Below are 24,849 nucleotides of genomic sequence, written 5' to 3'. Positions count from 1 at the left end.
AAGGGGGGGGGGGGAAGAGAGAAAGCATGCCAGGTTCAATGGGAGGGGAGTGGTGAAAGAATACGGAGTTGGAGGGGGGAGAAGAGTCACAGGTTGAATTGGCGGGGGGAGAAGGGGTGGAGGAAGAAAAGAATTGAGGGAGAGGAAAAGGGAGAAGAGTACTATGAACTGGAAGGGTTGGAGGAGGAGAAAGTGCCCCTTTGAAAGCGTGGAGAGTTGGATGGGTACAGTCATGAGTAAATTTACTTAGAATTTATGTGGAAGAGTGACTTTTGAGAAAATGGTGGTATGTTAGTAATTCAGTTTAAAAAATCTTTGTGTGAAACATACAAATACTTACAATTAACCAGAATGCATCATTTTTAATGTCAAATTTTCAAGCGGAGCATGCTCCCGGACCCATTAGCACCAATTTTATATCTTTAGCATTTCCTTCTTCAGCATTTCATGTACTTAAGTTTACTTTCCTCCAACACAAGTGAAGGAATGTTTGGTATACCTACAACCTGTTACAAAGCTTGTGTAACTACCTGTTTTCACATGTTGTAGGCTTATAATCAGGGCTGTTCTTACGATGTCAGCTGTTTTGAAGCTGTTGGTCAGCTTTTGCTAATTTTCTATGTTGCTTATAATTCCTCACATGGTGAAGTTTGGAACTCCGGTGGCCATTCCAAAGGGGAGATGTTGCAGAGGCTGGGTGTTAGCTGACAGGGCGAGAGTTGGACGGGGTATCGTGTCTTGGTGAACTGGGGCAGAAGTTACCTGCCTCATTCTTGCATTCTTTTCCAGTGTTCTCAAAAGAGTGAGGTCCCTTGCTCACCTGTGGTGTACAAGATGGCAAGAGAAGAAGAGGGGAGAAGATGTTGGGCATACTTTTAAATAAATATCTTGTACGTTGGTCAGGCATGCAATATGGATTGAACTGCTCTGCTTTTTAGCATTAAAAAGAACTGATTTATATTTAAAATATATCTGTCACTTGTGCTTAACATGCTGTGAGTGAACATTGGGTGAGACCCAGCCACAACATTGCAAGTTCAGTGCTCAGCCTACATTTAGAGTGGGTACATTTGTGAACAGGATAACAATCTTCTTGTACTTTAAATATCAGGCCTCCGAAATCTAAGCAATGATGTATAACGATTTTAGATGTGCCATTTTTTATGAGAGACTTTTTTTTCCCCTCCTGAAAGGTTGATATGTGATGACAACGATAGTGGCTTGTTCACGGTCACGTTGTTCAGGAAGGCAGTTGATGACTTTCGACTAAAGGCCAGGGAGAACAAGTAAGGATTTCTTTCCAAATAATTTCCTTTAGAGATCTGCATTTCAGAAATGGTTGCACTCAGTTTTCTTTCCTTCCCTTCCATTCAGGTTTATTGTTCGGGATTTCCAGTATAATGAAGAGGAGCTGAAAGCAGATAAAGAAGAAATGACTCGACTTTCAACTGACAAAAAGAAACAGTTTGTATGTATTCAAATCTAAACTGTGATACAAGCCACAGCCTATGCAGCTGTAAAAGTCATGCTCTTCATGTGCAGTGTACTCCCAGAATGAGCATGTAACTGGTCATTCAATACAACTTAGTGCACAATCTGTGCTGTAGGTTGATGACCATTTAGAAACTTAACAAAAAAATATGAAGTGGCATTCTTATTACTTGTACTGGATTGGTTTTGAGCAGTTAGTAATTTAACATCAGGTGAAGAAATTTGAGGATCGTCGTGTCTTAATTAAAATTGCCAGGACATTGCTAATCTAATAGGTAGCTACTCTCTAATAAACATTTACAATAGAACCTCACCCTATTCAAGTAATTTCAAAGTAGGCGGACCACACTGTACTAAAGCTCTGGCCTACTGAAACACTAAATTTAACAATGGCCTCCCAGACCTGGTGATTTACCCTCCTGCAGACAATTGTCTAGGTATAGAGGGAGCAGCACCGAGAAGCCCATAAGCCCATGAGTGCGAGTCATCAAAGAGTGCTGTGAGTTTGGGTAAGTGTGAGAGTTCTTTAATTGTTATTTCTCTTTAAATCATTCTTGATAAGATTACTTAAGCAGTTTAAGTAAAGGGGAAAAGTTAAATATTTGGGATTCTGTTGGTTTAAGAACAGTAAAACAAGGTTACACTGCAGTAGGAGTAAATTGGCACAGCAGGCAGTGGAAACCAGCTTTCTAACCAATCAGCAGGGGTGACTCATTTGGCTGTAAACAAACAAACAGTATAAAAAGACCAGTCCAAGTGTGAGTCATCAGAGAGTGCTGTGAGTTTGGGTAAGTGGGGTGTTAGGTGCTCTTTTCAAACTTTAACTCTGTGGGTTGTAGTTAATAAGGCCTTTCTGGTGCAGAGTGACTGTTGGTAAACCATTTAACTGGTGTAACTAGAGGGATTGATTTAATTTAAATCCAATTAATTAAAGGGGATACTAGCATCTAAAATCGGGCAGAGGGTGTCCATAACTAACAATAAAAAATTTAATTAATTACATAGAATGGAGCAGGTGATGTGTTACTGTTGCGCGATGTGGGAACTGGTGAACCCCATTGAGGCTCACAGTGATTACGTCTGTGACAAGTGTCTGCTGCTACAGGAACTCCAGCTCCGTGTTGATGAGCTGGAGTCTGAGCTTCAGACACTGCGACACATCAGGGAGGGGGAGAAGTACCTGGACTCTGTGTATCAGGAGGTGGTCACACCTATGAAGTTAATTAATTCAGATGTAGCCCATGGTCAGGGACAGGACGGTGTGACTACGAGTGAGGCAGGTACGGGGATCCAGGAGGTAGAGCTGGAGGAGCCGCAGCCCTTGCTCTTGACCAACAGGTTTGAGGTTCTTACTCCCTGTGGGGACAGGAGCAGGGACTGCAGGGAGGATGAGCAACCTGGCCACAGCACCGTGGAACGGGGGGCCATTCAAGAGGGGGGAGTAAATAGAAATGTTGTAGTGGTAGGGGATAGTATTAGGGGGATAGATAGAGTTCTTTGCAGCCGAGAGCGAGAGTCCCGAAGGCTGTGTTGCCTACTCGGTGCCAGGGTTAAGGACATCTCCTCTGGGCTGGAAAGAAACTTGCAGTGGGAGGGGGTGGATCCAGTTGTCGTGGTCCATGTTGGTGCAAACGACGTAGATAGGACTAGGAAGCCGGTTCTGTTAAAGGAGTATGAGCAGCTAGGGTCAAATTAAAAAACAGAACCTCAAGGGTAATAATCTCTGGATTATTACCTGAGCCACGAGCGAATTTGGCTAGGACAAATAAAATTTGAGAGTTAAATGCGTGGCTCAAAGACTGGTGTGGGAGAAATGGGCTTTGCTTCCTGGGACACTGGCACCAGTACTGGGGCAGGAGGGAGCTGTTCCGTTGGGATGGGCTTCACTTGGCCAGTGCTGGGGCTAGAGTCCTGGCGGATCATATAACTAGGGCTGTAGAGAGGGCTTTAAACTAACTGGGGGGGGGGGGGGAAGGTTCCTAGAGAGCAAATAATAAAAATGACAACAGAGAAGGTCATAGACTTAGGTAGCAGTGGGGAAATTAAAAACCAGAGCGTGTCAGGAAGGGGCAGAAGGTATGGAGTAAAAGGTAAAGTAATAAAAAGGGCAAAAGCAGGAACTAAGTGTCACAAAACATATTTGAAAGTTCTCTATCTGAATGCACGTAGCATTCGTAACAAAATAGACGAGTTAATGGCACAAATAACTACATATGGGTATGATCTTGTGGCCATTACAGAAACATGGCTGCAGGGTGACAATGCCTGGGAATTAAATGTACCAGGTTATTTAACGATCAAGAAGGACAGGCAGGAAGGAAGGGGAGGTGGGGTGGCTATGTTAATAAAGGAAGGAATCACTAATACAGAGAAATGATATTGGGTCAAAAGATCAGGATAATGAAACAGTTTGGGTGGAGGTAAGGAATAATAAGGGGAAAAAAACACTAGTGGGCGTAGTCTATAGGCCTCCGAACAGTTGCAACTCTGTGGGACGGAGTATCAATCAGGAAATAGTTGAGGCTTGTGATAAGGGAACATCTATAATTATGGGGGATTTTAACTATCATATTAATTGGACAAATCAAATTGGGCAGGGCTGCCTTGAGGATGAGTTCATTGAGTGTATTAGGGATGGGTTTCTTGAGCAGTATGTAACTGAACCGACCAGGGGGCAAGCAACCTTAGATCTGGTCCTGTGTAACGAGACAGGATTAATAAAAAATGTCCTAGTAAAGGATCCCCTTGGAATGAGTGACCATAACATGGTTGAATTCCATATTCAATTAGAGGGTGAGAAGGTTGGATCTCAAACAAGCGTGCTAAGCTTGAATAAAGGAGACTATGAAGGTATGAGAGCGGAATTGAGTAGAGTGGATTGGGAAAATAGATTAAAGGGTAAGACGATACATGATCAGTGGTGTACATTTAAGGAGTTATTTTACAACTTCCAAAAAATATATATTCCACTGAGAAGAAAAGGGTGTAAAAGAAAAGACAGCCATCCGTGGCTAAGTAAAGAAATTAAGGCTAGTATTCGACTAAAAACAAGGGCATATAAGGTAGGCAAATCTAGTGGGAGGATAGAGGATTGGGAAAACTTTAAAAGACAGCAAAAAATAACAAAAAGATTGATTAAGAAAGGGAAGATAGATTATGAAAGTAAATGAGCAAAAAATATAAAAACAGATAGAGTTTTTATAGTTATATAAAAAGAAAAAGGGTGGCTAAAGTAAATGTTGGTCCCTTAGAGGATGAGACCGGGAAATTAATGGTGGGAAATATGGAGATGGCAAAAACACTGAATGAATATTTTGTATCAGTCTTTACAGTAGAAGGCACTAAGAATATCCCAACACTGGACAAACAGGGGGCTAAAGGGGGGGAGGAGCTAAACACGATCAAAATCACTAAGGAAGTGGTACTCGGTAAAATAATGGGACTCAAGGCGGATAAATCACCTGGACCTGATGGCTTACATCCTAGGGTCTTGAGGGAAGTGGCGGTAGGGGTTGTGGATGCATTGATAATTTTCCAAAACTCCCTGGACTCAGCAAAGGTCCCGGCAGACTGGAAAACTGCTAATGTAACACCCTTATTTAAAAAGGGCAGTAGACAGAAGGCTGGAAACTATAGACCGGTTAGCCTAACATCTGTGGTAGGTAAAATTTTGGAGTCCATTATTAAGGAGACAGTAACAGGACATTTGGATAATCATAATTTAATAGGACAAAGTCAGCATGGTTTTATGAAGGGGAAGTCATGTTTGACAAATTTGCTGGAGTTCTTTGAGGAAGTAACATATAGGGTGGATAAAGGGGAACCAGTGGACGTAGTGTATTTAGACTTCCAAAAGGCATTTGACAAGGTGCCACACAAAAGATTATTGCTTAAGATAAAAAAAATCACGGGATTGGGGGTAATATTCTGGCATGGATAGAGGATTGGCTATCTAACAGAAGGCAGAGAGTTGGGATAAATGGTTCGTTCTCAGACTGGCAATCAGTAACTAGTGGTGTTCCGCAGGGGTCAGTGCTGGGTCCCCAACTCTTTACAATCTATATTAACGATTTGGAGGAAGGGACCGAGTGTAACATATCAAAGTTTGCAGATGATACTAAGATGGGAGGGAAAGTAGTGAGTGAGGAGGACATAAAAAACCTGCAAGGGGACATAGACAGGCTAAGTAAGTGGGCAGAGATTTGGCAGATGGAATACAATACTGGAAAGTGTGAGGTTATGCACTTTGGCAGGAAAAATCGTAGAGCAAGTTATTATCTTAATGGCAAGAAACTGGAAAGTACTGAAGTACAAAGGGATCTGGGGGTCCTGGTGCACGAAACTCAAAAGGTTAGTATGCAGGTGCAGCAAGTGATTAAGAAGGCCAATGGAATGTTGGCTTTCATTGCTAGGGGGATAGAATATAAAAATAGGGAGGTATTGCTTCAGTTGTACAAGGTATTGGTGAGACCGCACCTGGAATACTGCGTACAGTTTTGGTGTCCATACTTAAGAAAGGACATACTTGCTCTCGAGTCAGTACAAAGAAGGTTCACTCGGTTAATCCCGGGGATGAGGGGATGGACATATGAGGAGAGGTTGAGTAGATTGGGACTCTACTCATTGGAGTTCAGAAGAATGAGAGGCGATCTTATTGAGATATATAAGATTGTGAAGGGGTTGGATCGGGTGGATGCGGGGAGGATGTTCCCGATGATGGGTGAAACTAGAACTAGGGGGCATAGTCTTAGAATAAGGGGCTGCTCTTTCAAAACTGAGATGAGGAGGAACTACTTCACTCAGAGGGTGGTAGGTCCATGGAATATGCTGCCCCAAAAAGCTGTCGAAGCTACATCATTACATAAATTTAAAACAGAAATAGACAGTTTCCTAGAAGTAAAGGGAATTAAGGGTTACGGGGAACGGGCAGGAATTTGGACATGAGTCTAGGTTCGGATCGGACATGGCCCTGTGGGTAGCGGAGCGGGCCCAGGGACCGTGTAGCCTGATCCTGCTCCTATTTCGTGTGTCTAATTCTGTTAGATTCAGGAGATGGTTCAGTGATAGATTGGCGGTTAGGATCAGATCAGCCATGATCTTATTGAATGGCGGAGCAGGCTCGAGGGGCCGATTGGCCTACTCCTGCTCCTATTTCTTATGTTCTTATGTTCTTATAAGTCAAATCATGGAACACAACCGCATCACCAGAGTAACAAACGTTGCGGCAAATATGAAGTGTTGCTTGCAGGAGGGATGCCATGGGTGCTGTTTTTATTTCTCTCTAGATTAAGTGTGTTTTTCGTATTGCATCCTTCAAGCAAGTGGAATGTTTGATTTCTGGGGGTTTTGGTGGAATGACTTCATACTGGCCAGCATTTAACCGTCAACCAACATCATCAAAAACAGAAAAACTGGCCATTAATCACATTGCTGTTTGTGGGACCTTGCTGTGCGCAAATTGTTGTCGTGTTTGCCTACAAAACAACAGTGACTACAATTAAAAAGTAATTAATTGGCTGTAATGCACTTTGAAATGTCTTTATGACATCAAAGTTGCTATATACATACAAGTTTTTGTTTTTTCTTGGAAATAACAATTTTAATGATTTCAGTAATGAAAGAAATCACCTGCAAAGTAGCTTGACTCCATGAACACCGCTTAGATTTTTTAAAGAATTCCATAAACAAATTTAGAACATATACTTGAAAGATCAACTGCAACGACTTGGAGCAGCCCATTTGTAGGTTTATGGGTATCCAGTTATATTTTGTTTAATTGTTATTTTTAGGTTTGCATATTGGTGATTGTTGGTTGCTGCTCTTTCTAGGGAATGGAACTTGTTTTTTATTGGTTCACATTTAGTGGGGTATTTGAGGTAATCAATATGATTAACTGAACAAGTATTAGTTATGTGGGATTGTCACTTTTTTGGGTTAATTTTAAATAAAAGAATATGTTTTTTAAGTGGCTGGTTGATGTAAGGTGTTAGGACTAATTGGATATTTAAATTAATTGATTTCATATTAAAATAGGTGCAAAGTAACATGACAATAGCTTGCAACCTAGTGGAGTACAGGCAAAGTCCACCGCAGAGCTGCTTAATGTGTGACTTGATGAACTGGTTGACTGACAAATTCTTGCATCTTAAAAGGATTCAAGAGAGAAATTCAATGAAATAAAATTTTAGTATTGTAAATTCCAATTCACCAAAATGTTGACGGATGTCAACCAGCATAGTTTCCCCAAATCTCTCTCTCTTGTTTTGGTTCTTTGTGCCTTTCAACTGCATGTGATGTGGTCTGTATTATTGCTATCCAGTACATCACAACATTAAATAATTATAACCTGAAAAAAAAAAGCAACAATGAAATGTAAAAGGTCTGTATTACTAGTAGAAGGCACAGAAGTTTGAATGTCATTACATCAAATTCCACTTGTATTTCCTCATTTCTCCCCTGGTTTTCTCTTCCCTCCCCCACCCCACCCCATTTTTTTCTACCTCAAGAAAACTAAAGTTGCCAGGAATTAAAAAAAAGCAACATAGCCCAGGAACCATAGGAATGATGTATATTGCCCTGTTTGTATTTCTCACAATTAGAAAACAACGGCCACATCTTCCTTTTGAGCTGCAAGTGTTGCATGTTAGCATGGCACCATTAGTTTTTGCTGATCAGTTCAGCTTTCCCCAGATGGTTCCATTGCTGCAATAATTTAAATTAAATGTTAAAGGGAAGCAAATGAGGACAAATGGTTTGGACACTTGCCCACAAATCCTTTCTTGATAAGGTTCAGTTGATTATTAATTGCATTTATTAGCAGCGGCAGGCTGTGGTGAGGCAAACATGAACTCGGAGGGGCAGAAGTGCGATCCGGGCCCTGAGAGCATTTAGGCTTGGAAATGTGCGAGAAAGCAGCCACAGTGAGGAAGCAGTGACTGGTGCAGAATGTGAGTAGCTATGGCAGACAGACAATGGAGGGTGGGAGAGATGGACAGCGATAGCCTCGTCAGCTGAAGACAGCGGGGAGCAGAATGAAGCTCTGCAAGGGAGGCTTGCTAATTATATTGCATTTGGGAGCTAGGGAATATATTCATTTCGTGTGGAATATATGTATTTCTAGAACTTGGGAATATGTATATTCATATAAAAATGTAAAGTAAAACACATTTGCAAAGAGTAGCCTAGGGGCACCAGTTGCAGGTGATGAAGCCAGCCAGAAGCAGGCATCCAATTAAACTTCAAATTTTAGAGGGGAGGCAGGAGGCTGAAATGTGGCAAGATCTTAAAAAAAAATAGAGAAAATATTGCAATTAAAATTGCAAGTATTGAGATACCACCTAGAGGCATGACAGAAATGGTGAGGAATGATGAGTGCACGGTGTATGTACAGAATTTAATATGGATAGATTGAGTTAAATGGGTGCTTCATTTTTGGTTGAGGGAAAATGATAAAAAATACCCGATGATCATCAGCACCATGCCTCGCCACAACCATGTGCTGTGCTGCAGTCCCTGTCTTACAATTTTAAACGTTTATATGAAAACTGCTGTTGCAAATGACCTTTGACATAATGTTTGCTTGCAATAGGCATTTTGTACTCAAGAAGGCTAAAACATGTACAAGTAATGAGAGTATAAAATAAAAGCAAATTATCCAATTTGGGTGGTAAATCTGTTAATGCAGCACTTGAATAAATTAAAATAGAGGATTCCTTCATATTTTGCAATATTACTTTTATAAGAAACAGTAAATACAGGTAACCAAGTGCACAGATTTTGTTTTATACATCCTAGTTGAAAAATAAATATCAACAGTTTTGTAAATGATTATCATAAAGCTTGAAGCTAAACAAGTGATATTGTGGAAAAAGATACAGAAGACTAACAGCATTGCAATAAACTAGTCTTTGCTTAAAGTGCTAAACTGTTTGTTTACAGGGTCCCTTGGTGCGATGGCTGAAAGTTAACTTCAGTGAAGCTTTCATTGCATGGATTCATGTGAAAGCATTACGGGTTTTTGTAGAGTCTGTTCTAAGGTATGGTTGATTAGTAACTTCACTAATTTGAAATTTCTCACGATGCAATTGCAAATGCTATCTCACAATCTCCTTTTTAAGCTTTTCTTTAGTTTCAACGCTTACTTTTATCATCAATTTAATTTATAATCATTGCATAATAGTTCCACTAAATTAGTACAGTATAATGTTTGAGGTTGGTTATTTGACTATTGGTCAGAAGCCTCTTCTTCGAATGTACTTGACATCTCACTCAAGGTAAATCACCTCTCCAGAAATCCAACTTTGGAGATGAAATTGTTTGATCTTCCAACTTTTGCACTATTTAAGGTAATCTCTGGTTGGTGATCAGCTTTTGTTTTTCTATTTCTTTCACTTTCGATTTGAGTTGGATTATGCTTGCTGTATCATATCTGAAAATAAGTATCTCTCTTTGGTTTGAATTATATTTTTATAACTATCTCAGCCACACTGATGAATGACATTGCTATACAAATGAAGTATGAGATAAGGAGAGGTGGTACCTTTGTTAAATGATGTTTCAAGCTGGTAATTCAGAATTACAAGTAATGACTGACTTCAGCCACAAACTATCTTGTACTGAATAAAACATTTAATTGGATATTGGTTTATATGCAAAATCCACTCTGTTCTGAGGAAGGGTTCAAACCTGAAACATCAACTGACTTGTTTGCTGAATGATTCTGTCTGACCTGCTGAGTGTCTCCAGCATTGTTTTAAATTTCCAACATCGGCAGTATTTTGCTTTTTGATAGATGGTGTGTTTCCACCCCAAGTATTTCAAGCAAAGATGGATTGTGGGAAATGTGTTTAACTAAAATGTAAATTCTCAGAATTTCCACTAACTTGAATTGTGATTTTAAAGAATGAAGGAAATATGAACATAAACTATATAATTGCCCAGCCATGTCTAATTCACAAGATATTCATTCACCACTGGTTCTTTTGCAATTTTTGAAAAAGTTTAAAATTGTTTATGGTGCAGTTTAAATCATGCATCGAGTGGTAAGACCCATCTCCACTATTGACAACCATGCAGGGTAGGTTTTCTCCCCTCAATTGTAGTCTCAGTTCACATGAAACTTGAGCAGATCTTTAGAAGAAGGTGTTGGGCAAGAAGCTTCAATGATTCTTGCCCAACACCACCTTCTAAAGATCTGCTGAAGTTTATTGCTTCATTGATTATTGCCCTTCATCTGGGTAGAAACACGCAGGCTTTCAAATCATGGGGCTGCCTTTTCTCATTTTACGTTTATATAAAAAAAAAACAACATCAAGAATGAACTGAATGCTGCATAGAATATGTTTTTAGAAATAGAGAAATGTTGAGTACTGTACATTGGGCTGCTAAACTTACACCAAATTTATCACCGTTATCCAGAACTTTGCACCAGTGTTGGAGACAGAATCAAGTATAGTTAGTCAAAGAAAGACTCCATATTCAGAGCTAGCACAGAAAAAAAAATTCTCTGCTGCTTTTATGCCAGTTCAGGTCATCTTCAAGGGTGTGACCTTGAAATTGAGCTCCATATCAGGCACTGGTATGAGCCAGCTGAAGCAGATTACACGACTGTTGGTGCTTCTTTCCTTGGTAGTATGCACATCTATGTTGTTGGAGGCCCAGCAGGCCAATCTGTTCAGACACAGCTACAACAATATTTATGGAGTTGGGTCAATTCTTGAATCTGGGGACCATTCTACAAAATGTGTGTTCACAGCCTTTCCCGAGTGATGAAATCTTTTCAAGTTAAATCACCCAGGTCTCAATTGCGCACACCCCTTCTAATAACGGGGCCACCAACATTCGAGGGCTCTTGGTCAGGTTACAGGTTGGGAGTAATTTGTGTTGTATTTTTCTTGAATTTAGGTCCAAAAATCAGATGATAGCAACCTTGAGCAAATAAATGATTTTCTGGGTGAATGTTTATAATCACAACTTCAGGTTTAAAAAGGAAAACCAAATTGCAAACCAAATGCTTCCTTCCTTTTCAATCTTTCTTGGTGATCAATTAGTTCGTCCAACTTTTTATCTTTGGTTTACAGCACATATTTCTTTCCCTCCCATGAAATGTTTAGGGTTTCATTGAGTTACTTGCTGAAATCTGTTAATGCTTATAGTGGTCAGAAAGAACTGCAGATGAGCACCCATTTAAAGTTCCATGAAAGAGAACTTAAGTGCAGAACTCTCAAAAGGACATGTGTCTTTACAGTTTGTTCCCCTTGATAAGCTGTTGATCCACGATGTATACTTTTGGTGGGGGAAAAAGTCTTTGTTTTCAGCTCTTTTTAAAAAAAAATTTGAAATCTGAAAATGATGGCTGCCCATCGGCCGAAAGACATTTACGTTTGATTGAGGCTGGCATGGTGATGCTGTGGTATTGCTAGGATATTATACTGGTTTAGTCTGCAGATGATGGAAATATAGCTGTATGGAAAAAGAAACATTGATTTGATTTGACACAACAGTAAGTATGGAATTGTAGAATAAGAGGCTTGAAATCTCTTCAGTTTGATTATAATATACTCAATGGACACTTCTTTACAAACATGAAGAAAAAACCTATTTCAGCACCCTCAATTTGGCAAGAATATACGTTAGAAGGATGGTACAGCAGCTTAACGTGTGGTTTATAGGATCATCAGACCCCAATTACCGTGTTTCAACCCTTAAGACCATGCCAGCTATCTCTATTTTTGCATAATGTTTTTTCTGTTAAATTCTATGTCTTGCATTACTGCTGTAATTAACTTTGTATTATATCATTGGGAGGGGAATGAAAATGGTAGTTTTCCCGTGGCATAGAAAGGACTAGCTTTACTGAGAAACACCTCCTTTACCAGGATAGTCCTGTAAATTTATCTCTCATAGTTTAAAGTGTGTGATTGACTTACAGAATCAGATGTACTTTTATCCAAAGTACAATGAATAAGAGTATATGTGAAATGTCTAATACAGAAGCTAGGTCTGAAGAATACAAGCACCTTCCACTCATTCCTTCATAATTGAGCTTGTCATGAAAGCAATGTATTCCAATTATGCAGAAGTACAGGAGGGGGAGAAAAGTCTGTGGAGAATATTTTTGTTTAAAGTATTCCTTCAAACTGTCTGTTTGAAAATATATATATACTGATGAAAATATGACTTGACATTTATTTTAAATGTCAAAACGGAGACTTGCCACGCTAGATCTCCTTGCATCTCGGCTGTCCTGGTGACTTCTCTGGATCAACTCCCTGCGCCCCTCAGTAGCTTCATTGATTGTGATGGGGCTGTTGCTTCAGGCTGATCTGAAGCGACTCCAATTCAGGAAAACCTGCTACCAGCTGGGGGCGCTGCATACTCTGGAATAAATCAAAAGCCCAGTCATCCAAAGTTGCTTCCTTTGCTGTAGATTAGCAGAGAGCGGGAACACGATCATTTTGACTAGAGAAGCTGTGTGTGTGCTGAGAGGCAGTTGAGAAATAATTTGTGGAACCAAAATGTGGTCCCCAAGCATGGAGGGGAAAAATATAAATAAACCAAGCATGGGGGGGAAAAATATAAATAAACTAGTCAATCTCCTGTGCAGTTGCACATGGCGAGGAAAGATCAGTCTAATGTTAATGTTTATTTCACTATTCCAAAAGAATGTGATGAAAGCACTCCTCAAATCAGTGCGTGACGGAGCCTGCTACTGAAGGGATGTGCACACAGAGCAACTGAACAAATAGCAGAATTTTAATTACTGTGAAATATCATTTGATGTGCACTGCAAGCAGCCAGCAGCTGCAACGGCAACTGGCAGTTTATTGGTAGTGTGAAAAATTTGGGGAAATGACCCCAGTGAAAACCGGATAAAATCTCTTTACGGTCTCATCTGATACTTGGAGCATTTGCAGTTGAAGGACTGCCATTTATTTATCAGTAGAATTAAAATAATATCGGGAAAATCTTAAATATGAGACACTAAAATATTAATTCTAAGCAGAATAAAGTTTATAAACATATTTAAACTATTTACAGGCTATTGGTTGTGATGAAATACCTTTAACTTTGTTACAGTGAGGCAAGAAGCTCAGGCAGGCTCAGGGCAATGAACAGAGGTAGTAGAGTGAAAGAAGGGTAGCAGCGTCACCTAGTGTAGCAGGACTGAAAGGTAAGTATATTAAAGGAGGCGTTTCATCATACCCATTTAAAAATAATGTATATCAGTGTTACTACATTGCCACAAGTTGTGACAAAATCATGACACAGGAAGTTAAAAGTGTGACACATAGTACGTGCAGTTGTAAGAAATTTTGTATTATAATGGGGTACATAGGGTTCCTATATTGCATTGGAATTTTTTTAATAGGGAGTGGACTGCTATGTTGTACGTGGAAAACTTAAATTAGTTTCTCCCAAAGAATTACTTTGTGCTAAGCTTCAATAAAGTTTTCTTCAGTTTTTCATCTGTGTAGAAATTTTTGAAAAGAATTATATTTGAAACTTCAAGAAAGGGTTGGTTAAAATTCAGTTTAACGTGAAAGTTATAAAGCATCTCTACATGTGTTTGGCACCGTATTTTACACATGAAAAGACCAGGAAATACTGCTAATATCTTGGCATCATTCTTTGTCACTTTGTAATTTTGCCTTGCCTCTTGTATTCAGATATGGTTTGCCAGTAAACTTCCAGGCAATGCTGTTACAACCCAACAAAAAGATGTTGAAGAAGCTTCGAGAAATTCTTAATGATCTATACAAACACCTGGACAGCAGTGCAGCTGCCATCATTGATGTAGGTATCTGCATGGCAAAATTTGATTTTCTGTCGATGGATGCTACCAATAAAGCAGAACAATTAGTTTTTCTAATTATAAACAAAAACAGAAAATGCTGGAAATACTCAGCAGTTCAGACAGCATCTGTGGAGAGAGAAACCATTAACGTTTCAGATCAATGACCTTTCATCAGAATTGGAAAAAGTTAGAGCTGTATCAGATTTTAAGCAAGTTGATTGGAGTATAAAAGCAGGGAAGTCCTGCTACAACTGTACAGGGTATTGGTGAGACCACATCTTGAGTACTGCGTACAGTTTTGGTCTCTTTATTTAAGGAAGGATATACTTGCATTAGAGGCTGTTCAGAGACGATTCACTAGGTTAATGCCAGAGATGAGGGGTTGACTCATGAGGAAGGATTGAGCAGGCTGGGCCTATACTCATTGGAATTTAGAAGAATGAGAGGTGATCTCATTGAAACACATAAGATACTGAGGGGGCTTGACAGGGTAGATGCAGAGAGGATGTTTCCCCTCGGGGGGAATCGAGAACTCGGGGGGCATAGTTTCAGAATAAAGTCACCGTTTTAGAACTGAGATGAGGAGGAATTTCTTCCTTGAAGGTCGTAAATCTGTGGAATTCTCTGCCCCAGAGAGCTGTGGAGGCTGGGTCATTAAATACATGTAAAGTGGAGATAGACAAATTTTTGCAAGATAAGGGAATGAAGGGTTATGGGGAGCAGGCAGGGAAGTGGCTTTGAGCCCAAGATCAGCCATGATCTTATTGAATGGCGGAGCAGGCTCAAGGGGCCAAGTGGCCAATTCCTGCTCGTATTTCTTATGTTCTTATGTACAGAGGCAGGGAAAGGTGGGAGGGGAAGAAATAACAAAAGGGAAGGTCTGTGATAGGGTGGAGGGCAGAAAACATTAAATGACAAAAGGATGATGGCGCAAGGCAAAATAGGGTGAAAAAATGGGACCAATGGTTATGATCTGAAATTGTTACAGTCTAATGATTCTGCTATTCCCATTTACACCTCCTCTAGACCCATCTTTTGTTTCTTTATTTGTCCCATTGCCCCTTCCCTTGTGCCTTGCACTATCATCCCTTTTGCCATTTAATCTCTCCTGCCTTCCACCCTATCACAGACCTTCCCTTTTGTTATTTCCTCCCCTTTCTCTGCCTGTGTACTTGCTTAATACCTGTTACATCTCTAACTTTGCCCAGTTCTGATGAAAGGTCATCGACCTGAAACGTTAACTCTGTTTCTCTCTCCACAGATGCTGTCTGACCTGCTGAGTATTTCCAGCATTTTCTGTTTTTATTTCAGATTTCCAGCATCTGCAGTATTTTGCTTTTGTAATTCAAATAGTCTAACCACATGGGTGCATTTTAGTGTCTCCATTATTTTAAATGTCTCAATCAAATCTCCCCGAAGTCTATGCTTTTCTAGAGTAAAAAAGAAACCCAGCTCTTTAAACCTATTGTGATAACTAAAGGCTTTTAAAGTAGGTTTCAATTTAGTGGCCCTCCTCTGAACCTTTCTAAGGGCCTATAATTCACCAAAAACTGAATGCAGTATTGTACATGAGGCCTAACCAAGGTCTTGTACCATGATAGTCATATAATGGTGTAACCTGAAGGTCCCAACAATGACCCCTAGCTGGATTCCATGATCTCACATTGCGTCAGAATACAGTTTTCATGGAAATTCAGTCTATTTCCTGTTCCTTGTAACATCAAGAATAATAATGGGCCCTGCCTCACTTTACAAGTCAGTATTTGCTGAACTGACCGGCACTGACTTTAGGAAAAAAGTGTTCTCCGCCCCTTTGGCTTCCAAATTCAAAATTAAGAGAAATGCATTTTTCCCCCAGAGGGGGAGAAAAAAATCCACCAGCTTAATCTCTCGGCCTTTCCAACTCTCTGCCAAGGACTTGCTCACTGAGCCAACAATTGTACTATCATCGCCTCCACCCTTCCCTCCTTGATGTGGGGATCGTGGCAACAAATGGAAGCCATTCTAACATCACATCCAATTCCTCTCGGGAATTTTCTAACCAATCTCATTGTCTGAAACTGATGAGAGATTTCTGTTAACTATTTTGTTTGGTCCGACCTAATGAAATGTAATCCATATACTAGTTAGGTTAATTTTGGTCCACAAGGGGTGAACTCCTAACAGCAGCAACATGATATAAAGCAACCTAAAAATTCTCCTGGACCCTCCCCCCTCCTTCGCTCCCTTTTCGCTCCCTCCTGCCCAACCCCCAAGTTTAGACTTCTGTATTACTGAAAAACAGCACAAGGAGTTGGTGCAGGGAGGTGCAATTTGTGATTTCAGTTTTAGCAATCTCTTTGAAAGTTCCCTTCAAAGATGTAGACATGTTCCCTTTTAATCTCTCTCTCCTCTCTCTCCTGCACACACCACCATCTTTTAGGGGAGAATGGTGTAGGCTGAATACATCTCTATCTTTACTGACACAATTTGGGCATAGAATAAAGTTTTGTTATTTCTTTATCTCCCTTCTTCCCCCTACCAGAAAGTGGAATGTTCCAGTATTACAAGGTACCCATCCTAACAGCCAACTGAGCTAGTTGAGGTTGGTGTGTTTAAGTGTCGGCTGTCTTTGTGTTTAAACCAGTGGTCTCTGGAAATCTCCCGTGGTGTTGCTCAGTAATCTGGGTTCAGGAGGCTAGTTGTGCTGTATGGCTGCGAACCTGTCCTGTCTCGTTAAAACACAACTACTCAAGTGCTCCCTGTTGGGAAGTGGGCATTGATATGCTTATCAATTACTTCATAAAAGGTGATGAGTCGAAGAAGAGATGACGAGTCGAAAGAAGAGATGAATAAGGCTTTTATTAGCTAAGAAGAGACCATGCTTCTTCGTGAGTGACTGAACAAGTCTGAACGAAACCCACACAGTGGTGGGTGGAGTCAGCTGAGGCATGCCTCCATACACAGCGCCACCCAGAGGTGGCAATATACAATACAGTGGTTTACCACATTCACCCCTTGTTTAATGTGAAGTCCGGCGGGGTGAAGGGTACTACAAGTTAAGTCTATCAGGAGGCCTTGTCTGACGTCCTGATCGTCGTGGTGGCGGCGGTGGTGTTGCAGCATCCGACGTCGGGTCTGGTGTCTGGGTGGTTGGCGAAGATTCCTGGGGCTTTGGCATGCCGTCTGCAGGGGTTGGGTTGGGAGGGGTGGTGGGGGATAACAGTGGTAAGGGGGATAACGGTGGTAAGGGGGATAACGGTGGTAATTCAGGGGTACCCGAGGGTGCGAGATCTCGTATGGAGACCGTGTCCTCCCGCCCGTCTGGGTATGTCACCCAGGCATACTGGGGGTTGGCGTGTAGGAGGTGCACCCGCTCGACCAGGGGGTCCGTTTTATGCGTCCTCACGTGCCTCCGCAGTAGGACGGGCCCAGGAGAAGTCAACCATGCCGGTAGCGAGGTTCCCGATGTAGACTTCCGGGGGAAAACGAACATTTTCTCATGAGGGGTCGCATTAGTGGCAGTACAAAGCAGTGACCGAATGGAGTGGAGCGCTGCAGGGAGGACCTCCTGCCAGCGGGAGGTCGGAAGGCCCTTAGATTTTAGTGCTAAGAGGACTGCCTTCCAAACCGTCGCGTTCTCCCTTTCCACCTGGCCGTTCCCCCGGGGGTTGTAACTGGTGGTCCTGCTCGTGGCGATACCTCTTGTTAGCAGGTACTGCCGAAGTTCGTCGCTCATGAACGATGAGCCCCTGTCGCTATGTATATAGCTGGGGAACCCGAACAGAGCGAAGATGTCATTCAGACACTTGATGACCGTGGTACTGGTCATGTCTGGGCAAGGGATGGCAAAGGGGAAACGGGAGTACTCATCAACTATGTTGAGGAAGTACACATTGCGGTCAGCGGAGGGGAGGGGCCCTTTAAAATCAACGCTCAGGCGTTCGAAGGGGCGGGTGGCCTTGATCAGGCTTGCTCTGTCCGGCCTATAGAAGTGCGGTTTGCACTCGGCGCAGATTTGGCAGCTCTTGGTCATGGTCCTGACCTCCTCGATGGAGTAGGGCAGGTTACGGGATTTGATAAAATGGAAAAACCTGGTGACCCCCGGGTGGCAGAGGTCATTGTGGAGGGACTGCAGCCTATCACTCTGCGCGTTGGCGCATGTACCACGTGATAGGGCATCTGGGGGCTCATTGAGTTTCCCTGGCCGATACAAGATATCATAATTGTAGGTGGAGAGTTCGATTCTCCACCTCAAGATCTTGTCGTTCTTGATTTTACCCCTCTGCTTATTATTAAACATAAAAGCTACTGAACGCTGGTCAGTGAGCAGGGTAAATCATTTCCCGGCCAGGTAATGCCTCCAGTGACGCACCGCTTCTACAATAGCCTGGGCCTCCTTTTCGACGGAGGAGTGTCTCGTCTCGGGGCCCTGGAGGGTCCTTGAGAAAAAGGCCACGGGTCTGCCCGCCTGGTTAAGGGTCGCGGCTAGGGCGAAGTCGGAGGCATCGCTCTCCACTTGGAAGGGGATGGACTCATCCACCGCGTGCATTGCGGCCTTCGCGATATCGTTCTTGATAAGAGTGAAGGCTGCACACGCCTCTGGTGTCAGGGGGAAGGAGGTGGCTTTGATGAGGGGCCTGGCTTTGTCTGCATAGAGGGGCACCCACTGGGCGTAGTAGGAGAAAAACCCCAGGCATCTCTTCAGTGCTTTTTGGCAGTGGGGAAGGGGTAGCTCCATTAGGGGGCGCATTCTGTCGGGGTCGGGCCCGATGACTCCGTTCTCCACCATGCAGCCGAGGATGGCCAGGCGCTTGGTGTGAAACATACATTTTTCCTTATTGTACGTTAGGTTCAGCCGTTGGGCCGTACGGAGGAAATTTGCTAGATTAACGTCGTGGTCCTGCTGGTCGTGGCCGCAGATGGTGACGTTATCCAAATAGGGGAAGGTTGCCCGCAGCGCGTTCTGGTCAACCATTCGGTCCATCTCCCTTTGGAAGACCGAAACCCCGTTGGTGACGCCGAAGGGGACCCTAAGGAAGTGGTAGAGGCGGCCGTTTGCCTCGAAGGCAGTATACTGGCGGTCCTCATGGCGGATGGGCAGCTGGTGGTACGCTGACTTAAGGTCGATGGTGGAGAATACTTTGTATTGCGCCATCTGATTGACCATATCAGATATGCGAGGGAGGGGGTACGCGTCCAGCTGGGTGTACCGGTTTATGGTTTGGCTGTAGTCGATTACCATGCGGCGTTTTGCAGTGGTTTTAACGACTACAACCTGGGCTCGCCAGGGGCTAGTGCTACCTTCGATAATGCCCTCCTTCAATAGCCGCTCCACCTCAGAGCTGATAAAAGCTCTGTCCCCGGCACTGTACCGCCTGCTTTTGGTAGCGATGGGTTTACAGTCGCGGGTGAGGTTAGCGAACAGGGGAGGGGGGGGACTTTTAATGTGGAAAGGCTGCAGGTGGTTTGCAGCGGGCGATTTAAAAGTTGTTGGTTGCAGACTGTGAGTGGGGGGAGGGGTCCACCGTATGCTAGTGTGACACTCTTAAGGTGGCACTGAAAATCCAACCCTAGCAGGACGGCAGCGCAAAGACGGGGCAGGACTAGCAGTTTAAATTTTTTATATTCAGTGCCCCCTACTGACAGGGTCACCACACAGTAGCCGCTGATGTCCATTGACTGGGACTTGGACGCCATAGAAATGCGATGGTGCGTTGGCAGAATCGTGAGGGAGTGGCTACGTACCGTGTCGGGGTGGACGAAACTCTCTGTGCTCCCGCTGTCGATCAGGCAACTGGTGGCGCGGCCGTTTACCGCGATATCCATCATGGAGCTGGATAGATGGTGAGGGAGGGCTTGATCCAGCGTCACGGAGGCCAGTATGTGGCTTAGTGAGTCACTATAGTCATCCGCCGAGACGGTGGTCGGTTCCGGTGACGAAATGGCGGTTGAGTGCGTTGGATACGATGGCGGCGGATGCCATGCGGCCGGGGGTACACAAAATGGCGGATAAGATGGCTGCTCCCACGGCCCGCACGCTGCACTGCTGGCTGGCTTCCCCTTGCAGGCGTTAGCGTAATGGCCTTTCTTCCCGCAGCCCGAGCAGGTAGCTGTCTTAGCTGGGCAGTGCGCTCTGGGATGTTTTAACTGGCCACAGAAATAGCATTTTTGGGCCTGGTTACTGGGCATCGAAGCAGTTCTTACCGGAGGCTGCTGTCTCGGTTGGGTCGCTGCAGCGGTTGGTGCCGGGGGCGGCGGTCCCGTGTCCCACGGTTTCGATTGCCATGTCTCGGCGCCGTTACGGGGGTATGCCTCGAGGTTTCGGTGGGCCTCCTCTAACGAGAGCGCAAGGGCAATGGCCGTCTTCAGGTCGGGTTCCTTGCTTTCTAGCAGTCTCTGCCGGGTGTGGTCTGACTGGAGGCCCCTGACGAAGGCATCACAGGCGAGTCCCTGCGCGTGCTCCACAGCCGTTACCGCTTTACAATCGCAGTCTCTGCAGAGTGCCAGTAGCGCCCGTGCAAATGCCCCTACCGATTCTCCCGGTTGCTGCCTGCGGGATCCCAAGAGGTGTCGGGCATAAATTGTGTTCACTGGGCGCGTATATTGCCCTTTTAGTAGCTCGAGGGCCGCCACGTACGTATTAGAGTCCCGGATTAGCATATATACTTGATGGCTCACCTGGGCGGTCAAAATTTTCAGTTTGTGATCCTCCTCTGTAACCTGTGAGATTGCGAGGAAGGATTCAAAGCAGCTCAGCCAGTGTTCAAACTTGGCTGATGCACCCACCTCTTGAGGGTCGAGGTCCAGGCGTGGTGGTCTGAGGGCTCTCAGCAATGTCTGCTGTATCCGTTGCTGTTGTTGCTCCTCAGGTGTCGCCATTTAACTTTTAGCTAATAAAATTGATACGCTTATCAATTACTTCATAAAAGGTGATGAGTCGAAGAAGAGATGACGAGTCGAAAGAAGAGATGAATAAGGCTTTTATTAGCTAAGAAGAGACCATGCTTCTTCGTGAGTGACTGAACAAGTCTGAACGAAACCCACACAGTGGTGGGTGGAGTCAGCTGAGGCATGCCTCCATACACAGCGCCACCCAGAGGTGGCAATATACAATACAGTGGTTTACCACAGGCATACCATAAATTTGGCTTGCTTTTATTTTTAATAGACCAGTATAACTTTGAAAATACTCATATTGGCCTACCCCTTAATTATTTTACAAAAACCTAACCTATACAAAATATTTAAAAATGCACTCCATACATTCTCCTTTGCACAGACATATATCCATCAAAATGGTTGCCTGATAGAACTATTCCTTGTAACTCTTGCATAATATTTCATTAGGTGGAGATTTTCTAGTGGAGTTCTGTTTGAAGTATGGAGATTTTTTTTTGTAATATAGAAATTTGAGTAATTTTGCACAAAGAAATTGACCTTGGAATTACATTACAGGAAACTTTGTGATATCCGGCACCGACGGGACCGAGCTGTTGCCGTCCCATCAAAACTGCCGGACAAACCAGCACTAATGTTGAAACATCTCCGTATCTGGCAACAAACCCTGTTGCTTAGCAACAGCTTCTAAACAGTCGGCCGTACCTTGCAAGCATCTCTGTAGCTTAGCAACAGCTTCAGCGAGACCTTGCAGAGCCTGACTGGTGGGAAAAAAAGCAACGAGAAGAAAAAAAACCTAACGAAACGGCTCCTGATTTTTGCCGGTGGGTCGAGCATTCTGGACAGTTAACCTCCGGATAAACCAAAGTTTCCTGTATTTGATTGCAAAGTGGTGTCTGAGCAATATTTCATGTAAATAATTGGAACGGGGAATAAAATACTCAGGAAAATATATGGTGGCTCCCTAAAATAGAAGCTTATTTTCTGTAAACGATCTGTATACTTTGGCAGCTACGACACCATCTGAAATTGAGCAGAGATTTTTTTTTTAAACAAAATTAGTAAATAATCAGCTAGAATAATATAAATCAAATGCTGATTTGTTTTTAAACTTCTTCTTTTGCAGGCTGCCATGGACATACCAGGCCTAAGTCTAAGCCAGCAGGAATACTACCCATATGTGTATTACAAGATTGACTGCAACCTGCTTGAATTCAAATAAATGCTAATACAATCTTCTCCAGCCACCTTGGCTTTTAGAGTATGGGTTACAGTAGTATTGGACAGATGCCTGCTCGTCCCTTAATTTTCTTCAAGTCTGGGTTAACTGGTGTTTGCTTACTCATTCCTGCAATTAGGTACAGTCCTGTGATCTGTCTGCTGCTGTTTCCTTTGAAAACATGCGTTGATGTACTTTTTTACCAATCAGGTATTGAATTATGTGCTGCAATAATCTGGATCTATATTTATGAAACAAAGTCATTATTTAAAAACAAAAAAAAACTCATTTGTGAAGTGCTGTGCAGTAAACTGCATTGGTTGTCAATATTCCTGAAAGACCTTGTTTACAACTGTATATTAATAGTGCAGAAGAGTTTGTATCATTTCACCTATTTACCTGTGTTTGATACATAGAATTTTAAATGGTCACTGGTCGTAACAAATCGTGTTTATTGAAAATGTGTATGTGATGTACAGAGTCTGTACTGATGTTTTAAACATGACTCCAATGTGCAAACACTGTAAACATTCATGATTTATCACGCCTACAAAATATGGAATAAATGTAAAAGCCATGGTAACCAAGGTTTTTTCAGTGTTGAACATTTGTCACAGCTTTTGAAATTCAGTAATTTTATAATGTTTAAAAATAATCTTGTTGACTAATATTACAGAATTGTTAAATTAGCTAAGTTTTTAGCTTTGTATATAAGTGTATAATTTATGATCGCTGATTTAAGTGGCAGGACTCAACAGTGCAAACAGGACTTGAATATTACTGTTCATCGTTTGCAAATATGTTTCTGCTGGACAATTAGAACTCTACTTGGGTGGAGGAAAGAACCATGCGTAATGACATTTCTACATGTGTTGTCTTTGTTAGAGGTCAAATTTTATTTTTATACTATACGTGGACCAAAAGGCCATTTTGTAATTCTGCAAGCTTACTTTCCATGGTTCATGTGTTATCAGGCCAGTTAGCTTCAGTCCTACTCACATTACTGATTCTTTCTAGTAATATGTCAAAACAAATATCCCAGCTACACTAAAATGCCTCTTGCAAATTATATACTTACAGTTTTTACCATTTTTTCACCCTTTCGTGTGTCCCTTTTTTTCTTTTTGTTCTGTTGGTGTCCCTCTACAACGTTGGCCTTTTCTGATATTTTATTCCCATTATTCTTGGCAATGTATGTCTCGTGGCCCTGATTTTGACTGTTCTCCATCCCTGCAGTAGCTCAGACACACCGCATTAAAGAGCCACATCTCCTGCATTGTAGTATATGCTGATAACTCGCCCTACCTTCACAAATGGAAGTGCTGTCTGGGAGTGAAAGTGGAAGAAGTTTCTTAATGTTAAATTATTCCTCACTTAGCAAATTTAAAGGAAACAGTATGGATCAGTTGATATAAAAATAAATCAGTAGTCGGCCGTAGATATCCCGGGTCTAATTCTGAGCCAGCAGGAATGCTGCCCATATATTTGCAAGTTACGCACCCAGTTCACTCCATTTATTTTAGAGAATGGAGTCTCGTGTCTTAAATTTGTATCACAGGACTGAGAATGTCCTAATGTTGCGTCATTTTAGTTTTGGGTGCACTTGAAAAATGCTCTAAATGATTACTGCACCATAACAATTTTAGATCTGATACAACAAAATTATGTTGTTCCATTGCATATGTTAGACTGTTTTACTCTTAAAGTACTGTATTTGGAGCAGTGCAAGTGGCCCAAATAGCATCACTGCACCATTTTAAAGGCTAGGTTGCCAGTGTTATTTCCCTCAATCTTGTTTCTGTACAATTGAGCCCACAATCCTTTGTGGTGATGAACACAAAGTCAATCTCTGGCAAAACTTTAGGTTACCCTTCCTAATCTCTTCATTTTTGGCTCAGTGTCTCTTTTTTTCAGCCGAAGGCATTTCATAAATATGTGTTCTCCAAGTTAAAGGAACGATATAAATGCAGGCTGTTTGGTTGGGTGTGTATGTATTGACACATAGGCCCCGATTTTCTGCCAGCTGTTGGGCGGGTTTTCAGGCGGGCGGGGGCCGAAAATCGCAGAAATAGGGGGTCACGACCTCCCACCACCACCCCCCGCCCCGTCTGATTCCCTGCCCCGTCTGACTTTCGGACCGCCGTTAGTCTGTGACCCGAATCAGTCCTGCCCGCCGCTGGCGGGACTGGCCATCAGAACACTAATCAGCAATTATTACCATCTTTAAACCTATTTTCAGGGGCCGTTGCGATTTTGTGGGTTCCCCACGCTAAACACACCTGCGGGGAACCCTACTGATGAAACCTGGCGTGAAGCTTGCCGGCTTGCTTGCTGTCAGCTGCAGGTCATTCGGGGAAAGCTGCGATTTAAACGGAGAGCATTTGTATGGTGAAAGACCTTGTTGCTGCAGGCTTGGGGCTACTTCTTTAAGGCTTAGGCACAGCTGTGGAAGGTTGGAGCCTCA

The 24,849-nt window shown here is 42.7% G+C and overlaps 2 protein-coding genes across 5 annotated transcripts in view; one reads left to right on the top strand and one right to left on the bottom strand.

Annotated features, from left to right (window-relative positions):
* LOC147115178 (V-type proton ATPase subunit C 1-A-like) overlaps positions 1 to 22,972 on the top strand; it is a 241,258-nt gene extending 218,286 nt beyond the window's left edge. For 3 of the 4 annotated variants that reach the window (XM_085993504.1, XM_085993503.1, XM_085993505.1), the window contains 5 exons: positions 1,194 to 1,286; positions 1,375 to 1,468; positions 9,430 to 9,527; positions 14,160 to 14,286; positions 22,293 to 22,972. In XM_085993504.1, the coding sequence (XP_085849630.1) occupies positions 1,194 to 1,286; positions 1,375 to 1,468; positions 9,430 to 9,527; positions 14,160 to 14,286; positions 22,293 to 22,388 (508 nt within the window). In that variant the 3' untranslated portion in view covers positions 22,389 to 22,972. Of the gene's footprint in view, positions 1 to 1,193; positions 1,287 to 1,374; positions 1,469 to 9,429; positions 9,528 to 13,569; positions 13,664 to 14,159; positions 14,287 to 22,292 lie in introns of those variants that run through there. The other variant, XM_085993506.1, reaches the window with a different exon arrangement.
* Positions 1 to 24,849, bottom strand: part of LOC147115177 (fer-1-like protein 6) — a 904,394-nt gene that overhangs the window by 748,212 nt on the left and 131,333 nt on the right. The gene's annotated exons all lie outside the window — the stretch shown is intronic.

The sequence above is a fragment of the Somniosus microcephalus genome, chromosome 7, assembly GCF_052327205.1.
Source record: "Somniosus microcephalus isolate GS21.2 chromosome 7, FLI_Smic_1.0, whole genome shotgun sequence".
NCBI classification, from domain to species: Eukaryota; Metazoa; Chordata; class Chondrichthyes; order Squaliformes; family Somniosidae; genus Somniosus; species Somniosus microcephalus.
Note: the sequence above shows the minus strand (reverse complement) of the source record. Positions and strands in the feature narration are given on the sequence as shown.